Source organism: Peromyscus maniculatus, chromosome 13 (genome assembly GCF_049852395.1).
Source record: "Peromyscus maniculatus bairdii isolate BWxNUB_F1_BW_parent chromosome 13, HU_Pman_BW_mat_3.1, whole genome shotgun sequence".
Classification (NCBI taxonomy): domain Eukaryota; kingdom Metazoa; phylum Chordata; class Mammalia; order Rodentia; family Cricetidae; genus Peromyscus; species Peromyscus maniculatus.
The window spans coordinates 3,016,992-3,037,452 of NC_134864.1; the positions used below are offsets into that span (position 1 = coordinate 3,016,992).

Genomic DNA, 20,461 nt, shown 5'->3' on the forward strand with positions numbered 1-20,461 from the left:
TTTCTGCTATTCACCCCCAAAGCTTACTAAACTCAATGTTCCTTGAATAACAGTCAACACCTATGTGTATCTTTTGGAGAGACAGAGGAGAGAGAGAGGGGGAGGAGGGAGGGAGGGAGGGAGGGAGGGAGGGAGGGAGAGGGAGAGGGAGAGAGAGGGAGGGAGGGAGGGAGGGAGGGAGGGAGGGAGGAGCTCTATCACACTGATTTCAAACGTGAATGTCAATAAAACATACTATTCCCTATATTCCCTTCGAGCATTTATCTTCTTAGATAATGTATCAAAGACCAAATCCACTGGTCCTTCTCCTTTCTAACCTTGAAATTTATTTGTATGAATTAAACTCTTCGAACCCCTAGGGAGAAAACACACTTGTAATGTGTGCACTCGGTTTCTATGACCTGGATTGAAGCGTCAAGCATCTTAGCTTAGAACTCTGGGAAAGCTTAACCAATGTGCCTCAGTTTTCCCTCATTTATAAAATGGCAGTAACAGAACTCACACCTCAGCAGGTTGTTTTGAATATTCAATGGGAATATATGGAGAATGTTTAAAGCCACATCTGCAGAGTGAACAGACACTGCAGTTATAATTATTTCTGTTACTCATCTGAGGACTGGCCTTATACTTCAAATATTCTCACTTGAAATAAATAATGGAAGTCTAGGAAGTGATGTTCAACACTGGCAAGTAGAAGCTGTGTATTATCAATAGCCTGAATGAGCCTGAAAATGAAAAAAGCTTATATTCTTCCAGAAATTTACCAATTAACTATTAAGAAAAACAGGAGGTGATTTTTAAAATGTAATTCTCAATAGAAGAGAACAAATCCAAGGTCTATATTTTTTTTTTTTTTTTTTTTTTTTTTTTTTTTTTTTTGGGTTTTTTGAGACAGGGTTTCTCTGTGTAGCTTTGCACCTTTTCTGGAACTCACTTGGTAGGCCAGGGTGACCTCGAACTCACAGAGATTCACCTGGCTCTGCCTCCTGAGTGCTGGGATTAAAGGCGTACGCCACCACCGCCCGGCACCCAAGGTCTATAATTTTTCTTAAAAATTTGGATACAGTAAGGACTTCAAAATAAACCTAGCTAAGCAGAATACAGTAATCATGGGTAACCAGGCCTTTCCAGCAAAATGATTAATGACCAACCACAGGCATAAGAGAAAACTATTGTATGTTCTAATATTAAAATCACACTACATAATAGAGATTTGTTCAAAAGTTCATATATGCTTTGCAACTAAATTTGATATAGCATGATTATAGAAATACATACACATTCATAATGAAGAATTACAGTATATTTGTTTTGAGTAATTTCACACTAGATTTTAAAATTCACTTGTCACAATTCTGGTAATGGTAACAAATACTTAAAAGTTAAAAGGAAGAACAAAATGTCTTTTTTAATGTTTGCCATCCAAAGATTATCAAGAAAAAAAATTAAAAGCCCATAAAAATCTAAATACTATTATTAAAGTAGATTCACAACAAAGTAAATTTTTAGGGCTTACAAAATGCTAAGATTCATATGCTTACAAAGCAATTTAAGTACATCCTTACATTTTTATTTGAATTTAAATTCACTAAAACAATTGTTAGTCAACTCATACACATTGGTCAATATATAAAAACCTTAAATGGAAAATTTACACCTTCCTATGAAGCCCTCTGAATGTAATTAGTAAATATATGGACTGGATGATAATTAAAATTATAGCAACGAACCCACTAATCAAAAACACCCAATCTATGCTGTAAAACAAAATAAGGGGCAAAAAAGGTATTTCATTTTAACATCTATGATAATTCTATTCCCTCCCTTTTTTTAACCTTACTTGGAAACAAGAAAATTCATCCAAAAATAAATTTGTAAGACAAAAGAAAGTGTCTTAGAACTAAGTAGTGCCAGTCTACCTGCGGCTCCTTGGGGAGCTTCATCTGTCCGGGCAGCTGAGGAATTTACTGTCTCCTGGTTGCTTTCAGGGTCTGCCATTTTCTCTTGCCGCCGGGCCTCAGCTGCTCCTCTCTTGCCCAGGCCAGAGCCTCGCCGACTGCAATAGAGAAATGTCATCAGAGTGAGCATTACCAAGGCAGGAGGAGCAATGTATAGACAACACAAAGCTCAAATTCATACAGCACAAAGCCAGTTTCTTCTCCCTTTTAAATAAAAACTGTTACAGAAAATCACTAAGACTTTGTATATCTGAAATTCTTCCAATCTATAGCTCACACAGTACAAGCTTTTGTGTTACTGGGAGCTGTTGTCATCTTTACAGACATGATCGTTAACCACTTCCAGCTACATGGAAAAGTAGATCCTCCTGAAAGGGGGAAAAAATTACTGCAACCTAGTAGTGTCTAGGAACACAAAGAAAATGAAGCTCTTAATTACCCGGGTACTTGGTTTTTGTTTGTTTAGTAAAAACTCTCAAAACCGGAGTGGATTTAACTAATCTTTCCTTCAAAAGTAAAGAACTCATTCAAACCTAACTTATTACCAAGCTGCAAATGAGATTCAAATTCATCCAACATGTAATTTTCACAATATTCTAGGCTAAACACTCTGTATGTAACAAGTTGCTACCCTCAAATACTGTTTCTCTGAAAGAAGCCCACAAGCTCATTAAGTCACCAAAGCATAAAACTTAAGAAAAACCCTAACAATTCATAAAAGGTTGTGGACCAAGACTGTTTAATTCAAGTATGCTAGATGGCTTGTGCATAACATGACCATATATACTAAAGTAATTGTACATGCACTGATCATATGGCCATGGGTACCAAAAGGGTGCAATGAAAGAAAAGAAAAGTATATTAACACTAAATTATCTGACTTCACATACAGCAAATTAAGACTATAACTCTTTAAGACTAAAAGGGGCAGGGGGAACTGCACAGTTAAGAGAGCATATAACTCTTCTAGATCAGAGATCAATTCTGAGCTCCCAGGATCTACGTGGCTCACAACTGCCTAAAACTCCAGCTCCAGAGGATCCTTTAGCTTTGGCCCCCTTAAAGCACCTTTACATATCAATAAATAAATTCTTTTAAAAAAAGTTGAAAACTTATCCCAAAATGGAACTAAAGCTCTGCAGAACTTAATTATTTTCTCACAAGTCCTCAATGGTATTGCTAAGAAACCTCAAAAGCACTCAGTTATAATAACTCTAGATATTTTAAAAGCAATATGAAAAAAATGTGTGTGGGGGACAGGGAACACAAGTTTTTTATCCTCAGGTTATTAACAACAAAATGCATATTCTATCTGGGCGTGGTGGCATACATCTTTAATCCCAGTTCAGGAGGCAGAGGCAGACAGATCTTTGGGTTTGAGGCTAGCCTGGTCTGCATGGTGAATTCCAGAACAGCCAGGGATATATTGAAAGACCAGTCTCCATTTTTAAAGAAAAAAAAGTAAAATTCTTTTCTTATATCATCATCAACCACTGAAAGTGATCAGAACTGTCTCAGTGAAGAACCAAATGCCATTCAAAAATCTGCTTACTTAAGTCTGAACAGAAATAAGGCAGACTAAAAAATCACTTGACCCATTAATGGTTTTTTTACTCCATTTCCTAGAACGAACTATATTTAAAAGAGGAAGCGTTGATATCTGGCTACAAAATAAATAGCAAGGATGGTAGCACATACCTTTAATCCCAGTCAGGGCTACATAGTGAGACCTTGTCTCAAAAAAAAATGGGGTAGGCAGAGAGATGGCTCAGTAGTTAATCCTGGCAGCTCTTCCAGAGCACCCTGGTTCAGTCCCTAGACCTAAAATTGTCTGTCTCCTCTCTCTCATTGAGGCTGGGGGTTGTTTTTGATTGTTTGTTTGTTGTTTTGTTGTGGAGGGTGGGGTTAGCCCTGGCTGTCCTGGACTTCTCTGTGAAGAACAAGCTAGCCTCAAACTCAAAGATCTGAGTGCCTCTTCCTTCTAAACAAGGTATATACCACCACACCTAGTGATACAACCATTAAAACAGACATCTTTTTGGTTCAAGTACATCACAGGGAAAGTTCACCTTTCTTTAAACAAGTCTAATCTGTACAAAAGATATTCACTAGAAATCTATTTGGCAGACTGTTCAAGTACCTTGTGAATAGTCTTGGCTGGCCTGGAACTCACTACGTAGAACAGTCATGCCTTTAACTAATCTGCCTACCTTTGCCAACAGAGTGCCAGGAGGAGAAACTAAGTCCAACTCAACCTAATGTCTACATACTGCTAATAACTGTAAAAATGTTTTTGCAAAAGAGGAAAAAGTATAAAATGTGTCAAAAAGTAACATGGTCTGTGTTACTCCTTTGAGGTACTGATTATGAAAGTTGGGCTTTCATTTTGATGTTTTTCATTCCTTTGTTATGGGATAGGGTCTCTCTTTGTAGCCCTTGCTGCCCTGGAACAAGCTCTGTACACTAATCTGGCTTCTACCTCAAGAGATCTATTTGCCTCTTCCTCCAAATGCTAGGATTACTCAGCCCAACCACTGCAACAGGAATGGTTAGAATCACTAAATATGTTTGCTGCACTGATACATTTAGAAAAAGTGTTTTTTGTTGTTGCAGTTGGTTGCTTTATTTTTTGGCCAGGCATGGTGGCACATGCCATTAATTCCAGCATTCTAGAAGAAGGTGAATCTCTGAGTTTGAGGCCAGCCTGGCAAATAGAGCAAGTACCAGGACAGCTAGGGCTATACACACACACACATACACACACACACACACACACACACACACACACACACACACACACACACACACCCCACCTATTTAGGAAAAAAAAGTGATTTTGTGTGTGTGTGTGTGTGTGTGTGTGTGTGTGTGTGTGTGTGTGTGCATAAAGTTATGTCAAGTTATTCCATTAGTTTTATTTAATATGTAAATTGCATTGCTATATATTACTGGGCTGGGTGTGGTAGTACACCCCTGTGATCCCATGACTTGAGAGACTGAGGCAAGAAAATATTAAATATATTCCTGGCTACCTTGCACACAACCGAGATCCTTTCATAGCAATGGTAGAGAAGGTGGGAGAGGAAATGGAGGTTTAAAGGAATAAGAAGAAAAGGGGAGGAGGCAGGGCAAAGAGGGGAAGGAAAATTATTTGGTAATATTAAGATGTACATAAAGATTTTGATAAAAGTTGAAACACTTGAGCAAAAGAAGAACTCAAAAATACTAAATTAATTACCTGGTACTAGCACAGGAGCCCGTGGTCTTTTGACGTGTGCTCCTCCTCAAACTGGGGAGCTCAGCAGGTGGGGACTCACTGCGCTTCTTGGTAGACTTTCTTAAACCTATATGGGAAATAGAAAAGTTGAAATTTCTAAGTTATCATGAATGAAGTATCCAGCTGGTAGGCTTTTTTAAAGGGTTGGATAAGTCCAATCACTCAACCCAAACCTCACAGTAGCAGTCCTGTCTTTCCCAGGTCCTCTACCCTCCAGCTTCTGAGATTTCCCTGGTATATACTCTGTACTTCAAGAATTCAATTTCTCTGAATGTTGGTGGTAGTGGCGGTGAACACCTTTAATCCTGGCACTCTGGAGGCAGAGGCAGGTGGATCTCAGTGAATTCAAAGCCAGCCTGGACTATACAGAGCTAGTTCCAGGATAGCTAGACTGTTACACAGAGAAACCTAGTCTCAAAAAAAAAGCAACAACAACAAAAAAGAGAGAGAGAGAATTTTTCAATCTCATTTACTTTACCCCTTAATACATTTTTTGCTACTTTACACAAGGCTAATCAAAAAGAACACAGAGAACTCAAGACAGTATTTCATTTATGCCATGAACATGGAGCTAAAGATTAATGGAATGACCAATTTTTAGAACATAATTGGGAAGAAATCAACCCAGCACATTTTGCAATTATTCTGAAAGTTATCTAATGCCTTTATAGTGGGTAGTAGTAAAGTTCTAATAACCAAGATTTTACTTATTATTTTTGTTTTGTTTTGTTTTTCAAGACAGGGTTTCTCTGTGTAGCTCGGAGCCTGTCCTGGAACTAACTCTGTAGCCCAGGCTGGCCTCAAACTCACAGAGATCCGCATGCCTCTGCCTCCAGAATGCTGGGATTAAAGGAGTGCAGACACCACCGCCTGGCAAGATTTTATTTTAAATGAAGAGGCAATGACAGCATCTACCCACCCACCCCCTCTCTTCACTATAAACAATGATACAATATATGATAGTATACTGGGTAGGAGGCTCTATTTAACCAAAAACTTCAATAGTGAAAAGACTCCAAAGTCAACAAGTCCAAAGTTCTCTGAATACTACTGCACCAACTTAAATGAAAGTGAGCTTTATCAGGGAACAATTATTATTTCTATTTTGCATTAAGTTTTAAGTTTTGGATATATCCTTTTAAGGTGAAAATTCGCTGGGGGGGGGGGCGCAAAGAAAGAATCTCATGATGTAGCCCCAGCTGATCTGATACTTGCCTTGTCTCCCTGTGCTAAGATTAAAATGCACTACCACTACCATGCCTGGCTACACTTGAGTTCTTAAAGCACCAATCAGGGGACTGGGAGAGATATTTAGGGGACTAGAGGTCTAACTCAGCAATCCAGATTCAGTTCCCAGCACTCACAAACAGATGGCAACCAACTTATCTCCAATTCCAGGGAAGCCTTCTTCTAGCCTCCACAGGATCATGCTCACACATGCCTTGTGCACTTCCATACACTCAAACATACAGATACATTTTTAAAAATAGTATATTAGTTGTCTCCACCTTTTCTATTAAGTTAAAATTGCTGCTCATGAAAGAAAGTAGAGATTATCTTTACATAATCAGAAACAAAATTAGACTCTATGTACACAGCAACAGACCTGACAACATATCTAGTCAACATTTAAAAAAATCCAGTCACTTGTGGAACATGCTAAGATTAGCCTGTACTGAATGAGGCTCTATCTCAGAAAGAAGTTACCTGAGCTACACAGTAATTTCAAATCCAGTGTGAGAGTTACATGAAACTGTCTCAAGAAACCAAAAGAACTCAAAATCAAGGGAGATAAATATACAATATACACACAGGAAAAATAGCAAAACAACTTTCACTTATAATGAAAATCATTTAAGAGCCAGGAGGTGGTGTATGCCTTTAGTCTATCACCTGGGAGGCAGAGGAAGGCAGATCTCTTGAGTTTAAGTATAGCCTGGTCTACAGAGTGAGACCCAGGACAGCCAGGGCTATACACATGGTGGTAGCTCACAACAATCGATAATGAGATCTGGTACACTCTTCTGGTGTGCAGTTGTACATGCAGGCAGAACACTGTACACATAATAAATAAATCTTTAAAAAAAAAAAAGAACATCGCTGTGTTCTTTAAAAAAAAAAAAGAAAGAACATTAGTAATGTCATGTTAAGATGTGTATGTCTTTCTATATAACATGATAGTGATAAGTGATAAATAGTAACAGAAAAAAGAAATGCCTGCTGGGCAATGGTGGTTAATACCAGCACTTGGGAGGCAGAAGTAGGTGGATCTCTGAGTTCCAGGTCAGCCAAGTCTACAAAGTGAGTTCCAAGACAGTCAGAGCTGTTACACAGAGAAACCCTGTCTCACCTCCCCCCCAAAGAAATACCGAGTGTCATGAAAAACAGGAAAGTATTTACACATGCACACACACACACACAAAAAAAGTCTGGATTAAAAAAAAAAAAAAAAAAAGACTAAAAAAAACCTGACACATAATTCTACAAAGGTGGTAAGAATGAAAGATCTTCAATCACAACTCAGTTTTCCAAGTGAAAAGCAAACATATTAAGCACTGCAGTCCTAAATGCTAAAGGCAGAAAACTGAGATAACCAATTAGAACTGAGTCTGCACTGAGACACTGAAGACTCAGGAACTGGTGGTGTCAAGAACCCCTGGGGCAATTTGGGATTAAAACCAAAGATTGGCCAGTTGTGGGAGTTGTGTGGAGTTTTGAGGCCAGCCTGGTAAGAGAAAAGAAATAAAAAAAAGAAACTTAAAAAGAAAAAAACACCCAAAGATTGAATGATGGGAAGTTTATGAAGCTACCCAATTTACACATCTCCTGCATATTTCCAATTGTGAAGGTGGGTAACTTTCTGGACCCAGGAAACACAATAATGTTATATTTTATAACATGTAAATAACAGAAATCCTTGATTTAAACCACCAGTCAAGAAATAAATATGTCATATTCCCACCCCAAACCCCAGAACTCTTCTTGGTTCAAGTTCCTCAGAAATTTGACACACCTTCACTTTCAGAGAGGAGTTTAAGTCTTCCCTGGGGAAATTTATCAGCCTAAAAAAAGGTAAGCTAAAAATAGTAGCAGATGAGGTTTCATTACAGAATAGTCCAACCAATCATTAGGCAGTAAATCTCAGTCAAACTAACTAACAGCTTAAAAATTAGATTTCTGCTCTTATCTTCCACCTGACTATGAGGAGACAATCACAACCACCAGCCACTGAAGAAAAGTTGCCAGTTTCAAACAAAACCTATCAAACACTAGCAAACATACATATACTTAAGTTAGAAAAGATAATATTCAAGCATGGAAAAATACTGTAGTCAAAAAACAAATGTCATTAATCCAAATACAAGAGTCTATATAGGGAAAAAAATGAATCATAACACAACAATCTCTTGAAAATAAGATAGCAAGTGTGCAGGCTAGGGTGAAAAAAAAAAAAAAAACACACAAAAACCCAGTAATAGGTTAGAAGATGAAACTGAAATTTACCAGAAGAGAATGAAAAAAAAAAAAAAATCCAAAGACAAAAAGGTCAGGATCATAAGAGGAAATCCTTCTACCCACCTCTCCCCCCCGCCACCCCCTCCCCCAAACACACACAGGAAATCAAGAAAGAAAATAAAGAAGGGCCAGGCAACTATCAACTAATAACTGTCCTGGTTTTTCTGGGGCAATACTGACTTTTAGGCTCAAAGTCCAGTGAAAGTCCAGTGAAACAAGGACTCTTGGTCAACCGAACAAAGAATCAAAACAAATGCAACTTTCTAAGTGACAGTACTTGAGCAAGTTACTAAGAGATACAGGTAGTTATAGTATTGAAAAATAAAAGCAAAATGGTCAAGATACAAACATTTAAAATCTGAGAAAATAGTTGGCTATGGTTATATGCATCTATAATCCCAGCTCTGAGGAGGCTGAGGCATGATAACTATGAGCATGAGGCCAGCTATAGGAAAACCTCCAAAATAGGAAAAGCTGAATGACTGAAACATGCCCTAAGCTGAGACAGTGGCACAACTGAACCGGGCACAAAGAACAACCATTTGGAGGTCTCCTGTCTTCAGTATGATGAAGCACATGTTTATACTGTGAAATGTTTGTTTAATGATGCAAAGATGTGTTGATTTCTTTTCTTGTATTTTTTTCTTTTTCTTTTTTATTTTTTGAGACAGGGTTTCTCCCTATAGCTTTACGCCTTTCCTGGAACAAACTCAGTAGCCCAGGCTGGCTTTGAACTCACAGAGATCCACCTGCCTCTGCCTCCTGAGTGCTGGGATTAAAGGCATGCACCATCAATGCATTTCTTTTATGTTGCATTTGTTACTCTGTAAAGCTGTGTTAGTTTGTCTAATAAAGAACTAAACAGCCAATAGCTAGGCAGGAGAGAGAAATAGGTGGGGCTAACAGGCAGAGAAAATGAATAGGCTCCAGAAAAGAAGAGAGAGGCACCCAGGGGCCAGCCACCCAGACAAACAGTCAGCCACAGAGTAAGAAGGAAAGCAAGGTATGTAGAACAGAGAAAGCCCAGAGGAAAAAAAACATAGAAATGGGATACTTTAAGTTAGAAAAGCTGGCTAGAAACAAGCCAAGCTAAAGCCAGTCATTCTTAAGTATGAATAAGTTTCCGTGTATTTATTTGGGATGGGTGACAGGCCCCCAAAAAGTTAAAAAAAAAAAAAAAAAAAGAAAAGAAAAGAAACAGAAAAAACCAACTACAAACCTGTCTGTCTAAGGTTAGTAAGGCCCACCCTAAATTTGAATGGCACCATTCCTTGGGCTTGAGTTACTAACTGCATGAAAAGGAGACAGCTAAGCACCTATACTTATTGTTTCGTAGACACAATTTTACCAGTTGCTTCATTCTCCTGCAGCCTTCACTCCCTGCCATGATACCAGCAAGCCAGAAATTTCCCTTGTCTTCTGACATGCTAGTACCCGGAAAAGAATTTGTTCATCCGCCTGTGAGACTTGAAGAAATAAACTAGAAAAGGTCTTCCTATACAACTATCCAGAATTAATGAATTGTATCATTTCCAAAGTGGTCTCTATGAACCACTGCTGCTTCCTAAGGAAATTGCAATTGATAAAATAAATCTGCAACACATAGTGTGTTAATTCTAGCACTTGGGAGGCTGAGGCTGGAGGAAGGATCAGATATTGCAGTTCATCCTCAATATATAATGAGTTTCTCAGTTGCCTGAGCCACACATTAAGACTCATTTCTCAAAAGAGTAGCAAAAAAAGTTTGTCAAACAAGTTACTGAACGACTATAGCTATAATGCATACCTTGAATTTCCTTAAATACTTGATCAAAGAAAAGTTCTCCACAAAGCAGCTAAAAATTTACTAGTGTTTCTACAAAACATTTTACAAAATGTCCCTTACCACAAATCTCTTTGTCAATCATTCTCACTCCATGTTAAAGTTGAAAGAAAACATCTTGTCATAGAAAACTGATGGACAAATGAGATGACCCAAGACAAGCACAGGCACAGTAAATATTGGCAACTATTTTGATTTGAAACTGTTTTTTCACTTATTTAATAATTTAAAAAAAAAGGCAATGTGGCTGAAGCCTTTAATCCCAGCACTGAGTTCTAGGCCAGGACAGCCAGGATTATTACACAGAGAAACCCTGTCTCAAAAAATCAAAAAAAAATAAAAAGAAAAAAGAAAAAGAAATTAGAAAAAGGGTGGAAGTAGCAGTGAGACTGGGAAAGCAATGGGCTGACTGAGAGAGTGACATTATATAATGAACACTACATCAAGTTTCTGATCATGTAAGCATGTTTAATAGAATAGTTCGTTTGCTCATGTTCCAAGGAACTGACAGACTCTTGGTGTTTTTTTCAATGATAGTTCTAGGAAAATCCTTTAAAACAAGTTTGGGTTATCTCCCTACACACAATGGTAAAGAAGTCCCATGAAATTTCCCAAACAATATAGACAATTCAAGAATCAGCTGATAAAGCCCTATTGCTGAAGTTGCCATACACCTAGGTGACAGAATACAGAAAAATCAAGCTGGCACTGAGGTTGAAAATTCCTCTTTACTGCCTAGCCCTCATAGTGCTAGTGGTAAGTAAGTATTCAAGATTATTGGAAGAGCTGTCACTCAGCTGTGGATCTTATGTCAAGATGAGCCAGTTGACACAATAATGGCACAAAAATGGCAAGTGTGCGAAAAAAGCAACCAACTGCTTTATGACCAGATTTGATGATCATTCCACAGGACAGAAGTCACATTTATTACTGTAAATCCATGGAGTTACTGGTTTGTGAGGGGTGGTATAAGCTCTAATGGGAAAGCTGTTGTTACTCTTTTTTTTTCTTTAAACCTGGAGCTGAGGACCAAACCTAGGGCCTTCCAGCCCTCTACCACTGAGCTAAATCCCTAACCCCTGTTGCTGCTTTTTTACTAAATAGACATGGTATGCTCATCATATTCCCTTCTAAATAGCTATGCTCATCGATTAGTGCTTCTATTTGGTGAGATAAGCATCTTTGCCCTGGTCAGTGGTAACTGCATAGACTGATTAAAGTACTAAGAAAGAAAGAGTGCTGAATGCTTTAATGGGACATCTGTATTATGCCCTACACAGGGCAAGGAACACTGCAGAGGATGGAAGACTTAATAGGAGAAATGGCTCAGGTTTCACACAAACATCAGAGTTTAATCCCTATAATCCAAAGTGGAAGGAAAGAACTGACTCACTAACTCTGCCCTCCACATATGTGCCATGATAAGCATATTTCCTATTCTCATTCTCTTTCACCTCAGACAGACAGACAGACAGACAGACAGACAGACAGACACACACACACACACACACACACACACACACACACAGAATGGCATAAGGGACTGAGAGATGACTCAACAGGTAAAAGGTAAAGATAGTTCAGCCTGGGACCCAAGTTTGATCCCTGAAACTGACAGGAAAACAACTGACTCATACAAGTTGTCTGCTTGACTTCAACATACACTAAATGGTACCTGTGTACCATCATCCTCACACACACACAAATAAATGTAATTTTATTTAAAAAAAAACAAAAAAACAAAAAAAACTTTTTTCAGAGACAGGGGAAGAAGGAAATGGGGTGAAATGCTACCTCCAGATATGACATTTTGTTGTAATCGTGAACACACAGCAATAGCTGTGACTACCTTCACAAGAGTTGCTCAACTAGGCTCTTTAAAATCTGTCCTGGAAAGAGAAAAGGCTCATAGACCCCACTCCTCCCTGAAGAATTATACATAAAGAAATTGATGATAAAGGTAAAGACATTTTCTTAAACTGCATAAGCTGTTAGCTAAATGTCCTAGAAATCATCCTTCACCCTATGTTTCTGTAAGTAGCCCTAATGAAATTTACTGGGTACGTGTGTACACACACACACACACACACACACACACACACACACACACACACACACACAGCATACAACATTTAAGCTAGGGGAATAATTGGGAAGTTGAATATTAAAAGGAAACAAAAGAAGGTAAGGTAACAGATATGACTGAATTACATGTATACAAAGACTTAATGAAACCCATTTTTGTATAATTGTATATATACAAATTATATATATATGTGTGTGTGTGTGTATATATACATATACATAAATTTGTAAAATTAATATATACAAATAAAAACTCCTTTCCGCTTCCTTCTTCTGACACACCCCCACCTCTTTCTTTCTCCCTCCGCCTATTGAGTGTCTCACTATGTAGTCCTGACTAGCCTCAAACTCACAAAGATCTGCATGCTTCTGCCTCTGCCTCCAGACTGCTGGGATTGAAAGGTGTGCACCACCATACCTAGCCCTAGAAACCATTTCTTTAAGCGGGTTTGGCTGGGGGCGTTGAGAAATAGCTAATCACTTAAGAGCAGTGGTTGTTCTTCCACACAACCCTAGTTCCAGTCCCAGTAACCAAATGGCAGTTCACAACTTTAACTCCAGTTCCAGGAAATCTGATATCTTCTGTCTATAAGGGAACCACACATGTGCATGGTAAACAGACATGAATGCAGGCAAAACATCCATATATGTAAAGTAATTTAAATGTTATAAGAATAGAAAGCTTAATAGGCATAGTGGTGCATGTCTGTAATCTCTGCACTTAAGAGGCTCAGGCAAGGAGGATCACAAGTTCAAACTTGGACTATAAAGTGAGCTATAGTTCAACCTTACTTGCATCAAGAGATCTCGTCTTAAAAGAAATGAAAGCAAGCTGACATTTGAGAAGAGCTTAAAGACATAGCCCTGTAGTGCTTACTATGTGCCATCACCTGGCCATGCCATCACCTGGCCATGGAACTACTTCAAAAAGTAAGAACCAAGCCGGGCGGTGGTGGCGCACACCTTTAATCCCAGCACTCGGGAGGCAGAGCCAGGTGGACCTCTGTGAGTTCAAGGCTAGCCTGGACTACCAAGTGAGTCCCAGGAAAGGCCCAAAGCTACACAGAGAAACCCTGTCTCGAAAAACCAAAAAAAAAAAAAAAACTGAAAAACCTGGTAACACCAAGTACAGAGTAAGACCATAAAACATTGGACTCAGAAATAACATCACTGGTAAAGTGAAAGACCTGGTACTAACACTGATGTACAGTATGGTATTTCTTTTTTTTTTTTTTTTTTGGTTTTTCGAGACAGGGTTTCTCTGTGTAGCTTTGCGCCTTTCCTGGAACTCGCTTTGGAGACCAGGCTGGCCTCGAACTCACAGAGATCCGCCTGGCTCTGCCTCCCGAGTGCTGGGATTAAAGGCGTGCGCCACCACCGCCCGGCTAGTATGGTATTTCTAAGTAAAATTAAAATATATTACCGAACAACTTAGAACCTAAGAACCAAAATGAGATGAATAGCTTGAGTGAAGTATTGAGAAGAGGAAAGGAGAGTATGAATCTTAGGCACTGTGATGATGGTAAACAGAATCTAATTCACGGGCTATGAAAACTACACAGCTATCTAACAGAGACCCACAAAGAAAGCCATACGCAATTACTTCATTTCAAGTGAGAAGGGGGGATAAGAGGTGACATCAATATTTCCAAATGTCAAGAAAACCTGGGCAGGATGGGATGTCCAATTTTTTAAGCAGGTCTTTCATTTCCTTTTGACTTCAAGCTACTAAACTTCCAAATCCTAATGCACATCTATACAATTTTAAATGTCACCTTTCTAATAATCATATGATGTACATATGGTTAAACAAGGAGCTTGCTCACTACCAAACTTAAAGACACCAGAATCCAAAGCAGGAGAGAACCAAGTTATCCTCTGGCCCCCACAAGCACCATAGCACATGCCCAAGTATGTGTGTGTGCATAGCTATAGATTTAGTGCTAAACAGAGTTAACACTTCAGGCTCTATATTAAGTTCGGCTGATTCAGAATTAGCTGAAGTTGTTGAACAAGAACGCTAGTGAGATGGCTCAGCCTGTAAAGGTGCTTGCCATCTCTGAGTGTGAGGACATGAATTCGATCTCCAGGACCCATAGGGTGGAAGTAGAAAAGCAACGTCGTCTGACCTCCACATATGTACTCCATGACATGTGTACCCACAAACAAACACGAGACAAAAACAAATTTGTTTAAAAAAAAAAAGTTAGCGGCAACCACTCTAAGGCTTTCAATAAGCAAGGAAGACCACAGCTCTATCTAGCCAATCTTGTAAGAGGACTCAAAAACAACAACTCCCTGACCTCCTAAGTACTGTGCTATACGCCTGCAATCCCAGGCTCAAGTATGAAGATCACAGGGCTTGAAGTTAGTTTGAACAACATGCTGAGACTCTGTCAAGAATTTAAAAACAGAAAGAAAATTAAGACCTTTAAACCTGTTATTAAATGTAAAAAAGGCCAGGTGGTGGTGGTCCAAACCTTTAATCTAAGCACTCGGGAGACAGAGAAAAGCATCTCTGAGTTTGAGGCCAGCCTGGTCTACAGAGCAAGTTCCAGGACAGCCAGGGCTACACAAAGAAATGCTACGCCCTCCCCCATCCCCTAAAAAGAGGATGTGGCTTAGTGTTCTCTTAGTTTCTTTGTCCTTTATTTCTTACAACAGAACAAGGAGGAACAGCTTCAGTATTACTATAATCAGCAGCTAAAAAGTCAGAATCATCTGTTCACTCCAGTGTGTGTGTGTCTGTCCGTCCCCGTCCGTGCACCACCAAGGCTAGTTCAAAAAGCACTATGCTCTTCCATCTGTTCCTTTGCTTAGAATATTGTTCTACTCTCCTACAAGCTCCAAGAGGACAATATTCTTTCCATTAACTTAAGTACCCAGCAGTATGTGGAACGTATGACGCAATCTTCTTTTAAAATCACTTTAAAAAGTCAAAATACTGTACACTTTTTAAATCTAGTACAGAACACCAACATTTCCCCCATGCTAACATTAAGAAATGACTGATCAGCAAATGCTGTAAAGACAAACATATAGGTACTGAAAAAAGATTACTTAGCATTAATAAAACATTCCTTGTCTGTCTCTGCAAATTTAACTTCTATTTCAATTGACATGCATTACCATATGGAGATAAAACAGAAAAATCTAAGAGAAAATAAACGAACTTGAATGCATAATCATTACTCCTGACTAACCAGATGTTCTTTTAGTAAAGAAAGATCGACCCACAAACTTACTTGCTAATTTGGCCTGTAATCCAGAAGGTCCAGGTTTTGATGTCTCTGACTTAGAAGACCCTGGAAGAGACAGTTTTGTTTTAGGTAGGCTAACTTTAGGGCTGAAACGAGCAGCCCAATCAAATTTTGAAGAGCCACCAGTTTTACTCTGTTCCTTTTCCCTGCTACTTCTTCTGGGACTAGGGCTGGATGCTGAACGGGAACGCCTGGCCTTGTTCTGGTCTTTTCCTTGTTTCACCCTGGCACCTGGTGGTACAGTGGAAGAGGCCGAGGCTACAGCTGAAGATGAGGAGGAAGTAGAGGCAGCAGAAGAAGAATCGGTGATGGTGCTACACCCAGCTTTGGCTGAGGTGGCCGATTTTGAAGCCAGCTTGGTGGGTTTTGCAGATCTCTCTTCGGCACCAGTTGATTCAGACCCAGAACCACTCTTTACACAAGAACTCTCTGTCCTCTTTCTTTTCTGACTCCGTGAACTACCAGCAGCCACACTTTTTCTGGTGTGAGCCTTGCTTGTTGACGGCAATTGTGCAGATTTCAGTTGTTGCTCCTGATCTAAATGTCTCTTCTTTGACTTACTATGTGGCTTATTGGTTTCTGAGAGAGACTCAATGTGCTGAAATGCTCGGGGCTTTTTTGCAGAGTTAGGAGAATTGGTCCTGTTGTAGTCTGGACTAGCACTGCGTTTCACTCCTCGAGAATTGTCTTTCTTAGGCACCTGCCCCGTTTTCTGCCTTTCAGAAGTATTGGCTCTGTCTGGATCCTCTGGTTGTGGAACTATGACAGCAGATGATGAACTGCAGCTTCTATGAGGTTAGATAAGAAAAGAGTTAGTAGTAGCCTGTCATGAGTAAACCTGCCATCTAACACTGAAGTCCCCAACTCCCCCCTAAATCTCTGGACTAAACCAGGCAGTGGTAGCACACGCCTTTAATCCCAGCACTCAGGAGGCAGAGGCAGGCAGATCTCTGTGACTTCATGACCAGGCTGGTCTACAGATCCAGTTCCAGGACAGGCTCAAAAGCTACACAGAGCAAAACCCTTCCTTGAAAAGCAAACAAACAAAAATCTCTGGACTAAGTACCTGGAGGAGACGAATTCCTGTGAAGTCCAATACTAACATTTTCAGATAGTTCAAAGTGGAAAGAAAAGGCAGTGATTTTTAAGTGTATTTTGTTGGAAAATAAGCATACTTCTTATAGGGGGGAGGAAAGAGGTATTTTTTCTGTCTCTCTGTCTCTGTCTCTCTGTCTCTGTCTTTCTCCTCTCTCTCTCTCCTCTCTCCTCTCTCCTCTCTCCCTCTCCCCTCTCCCTCTCTCTCCTCTCTCTCTCCTCTCTCTCTCCTCTCTCTCCTCTCTCTCCTCTCTCTCTCTCTCAAAACCCAGAATGGTCTATAACTAAGAAGAGTCTCAGCTAAGACTGTCTTTGAAAACGGGTCCTGCCTCTATCCCCATGTGCTTGAGATTACAGGCTTGTTCCCACCATGCCCAGTTCAAAGTAAGAGTACTCTTTGGTTCAAAGATCACTGACACTAACACTCCTAATCATGAGTTTATTGTTTTAAGAAAAAGAATGCTTAATGGTTCATAACCACTAAGTTAGAATACTGAAGTTCCAATCTAAAAGACCATCTCATCACACAAAGAATCTTCACAGTAATACCCCTTTGCAAAGCCTCCTACCAATCGAACATCTAGAGAGATGGCTTGTTTAAGAGCACTTGCTTGTGCAGAGGTCCAGTGTTCAATTCCCACCACCCACATGATGGCTCACAACAACCAGTAACTCCAATTCTAGGTGATGGCCTCCTAGCACCCACATATATATAGCACTCAAATAAAATTACTTTAAAAAAGAACACTGACTTGGACTAACAAAAATACTGACTTAAACAAGCTCTGACAATAGGCATTATAGAAAATGTTAATTAAATGACATTTTCAAATGCCGATAATGGGGCATAAGCAATTAAGAGCATTTGCTGCACTTCCATAGCACTTGAGTCCGGTTCCCAACACCCAGACCAGGTAGATCACAACTAGCTGTAACTCCAACTCCAGGGAATCCAATGCCCTCTTCTGCTCCCTGTGGGCACTGGCACTCATGTGCACATACCCACACAGATACACAACATACATGGGATTTTTTAAATGCCCACCATGGTTTGTTAAGCAAATGAGGAACCTCATCACTCCCACACAAGTAAAAATTTCATTGCCTAAGGTATGTATCAGTGACACCACCAGAAAGGGAATAAAATATACACTCAAGAGAAAAAAAGAAAACTTGTGTAGCAACATTTGAGATAATATTGTAAGCTTTAATATTATGCAGTAATTCAAATACCATTTAAGTCTCCCTGGAAATTGTACAAGCAATGTGAAAATTTACCTTTTAGAAAGGTGTCCCCTTGACAGTTCAGAAGTAGTATTAGATTGCACTTTGGGTGCCTTAAAATTAGATTTTCTACTCTCAGGAGGGATATATCCCTTATGTTTTGCCTGCCCTAAATGTGACCTGTCAGCAGAAAATCAAAACAGAAATCTATCAGGATACTGAGATGCAAATACAATATCAAAAGTGAAATTTTTACATTAAAGTCTCCATACTTGACCTACACTTCTTCCAAATATTCATTAAACTTTGAACCTATCAAATAATCTGAGAAAAGTAATTTTGTCTTAGAACAAACCATCTATATACCCAAAGATTAAGATTCCTAGGTATCAGTTATCAAAATGCAGTGTTTTCTTAAGCAAGCTTTTCAGATTTCATTACAGAAATTCAATTATTTTCACACAACACACACACACACAAAGCAAATACACTAACTTGAATATCACAGTGTATGCTAAGGTTGACTAAATGACAATATACTGTATTTTCCAAAAACTGAACTCTGGATGTTTTAAGAAGGAAAAGATGATAAATAACACAGGTATATTTAATTTGATATGTTTAACATTATTACATAATGTAACATATCAAAACACATTATTACACAGTACCTGATAAATGTGCGGGTTTTAAACTTAAAAAAAAAAAAGGCAATGTGACTACGACTTTTTTTACTGCTGGGTATGCAGACCAGTGGTAAAATATGTGCCTAGCTATCATGTACAAGATCTTGGTTTCAATCTCAAGCACTGAAGGTAGGGGGAGAACCTGAAAAGGGAAGGGGGGGGGGGAAACCTTTGTAGAAAAAAGGCAATTGTAATTCACAAAATGGTTCAAATTTGTATGTAAATAAAGAAATGGGTGAAGCCATTTTCAACCTGGTTTTGCATAGAAAAGTCAATGTGGGCATCAAATAGCAAATAAAACATCATAAAATCAAGACAGTATTAATAGGAAGTACAATGTAGTAACAGTTACCACAAAACATTAGTTCATGCTCAAAAGACTCCAGTGATATACATATATTTTGTTTATTTACAACAAATTTTAGTATCAATACCATCATTATTCTAAAAGGAAGTTTAAAGAAAATGTGTCAACGGTTAGATCTTTTGTCAGGGACTACAAGATATTTACATATGCAATAAAAAGGCAGATAAACATCTATCAAAAAACTCATCTTAATAAAAAGAATTGGCATTCATGTTCTTCATAAAAGTATATGCTAATAAGGAATGAGAGCACAGTGTTACTAATACTCAAGACAGTTACTTAAAAGTAACCTGACAGGGGTAGAACTTGGTTTAAAACTTAGAATGACTATGTAGTATGGTCCTGGGTTTGGTCCTAACTTTGCAAATTGTTCTAGTTACTTACAAAGATAATAAATTTCTTTTTAAGGAAAAAGGATTTAATAGAAATAGAATATTGATACACTATATCATCCAGATATTTTCATATTTTTCCTGTACTTTGTTATAATTGTACTGGAGACTGAACTCGGGGCCTTGAACATGTTAGACAAATGATCCACTGCTGAGTATCCTAAAAAGTTTTATAATTTAAAAATCATGAATTATTCATTCAAAGTTAAACATCTTTTTGAGAAATAATAATTAAGCTGGGTGTGGTGGTACACACCTTTATGACCAGTATCAGGGAGGTAGAGGCAGGCATGTCTCTGGCCAGCCTGTTCTATGAAGGTAGTTCTGTAACAGGACTATTCTAAGAAACCCTGAGGGGGGTGGGGTTGGAAGAGAGATGAGAGGAGATCTGATTGGTATATTAAAAAAATTATTTTAAAAGCCAGGCGGTAGTGGAACACGCCTTTAATCCCAGCACTCGGGAGGCAGAGCCAGGTGGATCTCTGTGAGTTTGAGGCCAGCCTGGGCTACCAAGTGAGTCCAAGGAAAGGTGCAATGCTACACAGAGAAACCCTGTCTCGAAAAACAAAACAAAAAAAAAAAGAAAGAAAAAGAAAAAAAAAAAAAAAAAGCCTTTAATCCCAGCACTCGGGAGGCAGAGCCAGGTGGATCTCTGTGAGTTTGAGGCCAGCCTGGACTACCCAGTAAGTTCCAGGGAAAGGAGCAAAGCTACACAGAGAAACCCTGTCTCGAAAAACCAAAAAGAAATTATTTTAATTAAAAAAAGAAACTCTGTCTTG

General features: G+C 38.9%; 1 protein-coding gene across 50 annotated transcripts in view; it reads right to left on the reverse strand.

The window, feature by feature from the left end:
• Trip12 (thyroid hormone receptor interactor 12) overlaps positions 1-20,461 on the reverse strand; it is a 128,714-nt gene that overhangs the window by 65,252 nt on the left and 43,001 nt on the right. For 18 of the 50 annotated variants that reach the window (XM_076549443.1, XM_076549441.1, XM_042259715.2 and 15 more), the window contains exons 3-6: positions 18,292-18,417; positions 15,904-16,706; positions 5,197-5,302; positions 1,920-2,056 (exon numbers count right to left, since the gene is read on the reverse strand). In XM_076549443.1, coding sequence (XP_076405558.1) covers positions 1,920-2,056; positions 5,197-5,302; positions 15,904-16,706; positions 18,292-18,417 — 1,172 coding nt within the window. The remainder of the gene's footprint in view (positions 1-1,919; positions 2,057-5,196; positions 5,303-15,903; positions 16,707-18,291; positions 18,418-20,461) is intronic. The other 32 variants (XM_076549440.1, XM_076549447.1, XM_076549445.1 and 29 more) reach the window with 3 other exon arrangements.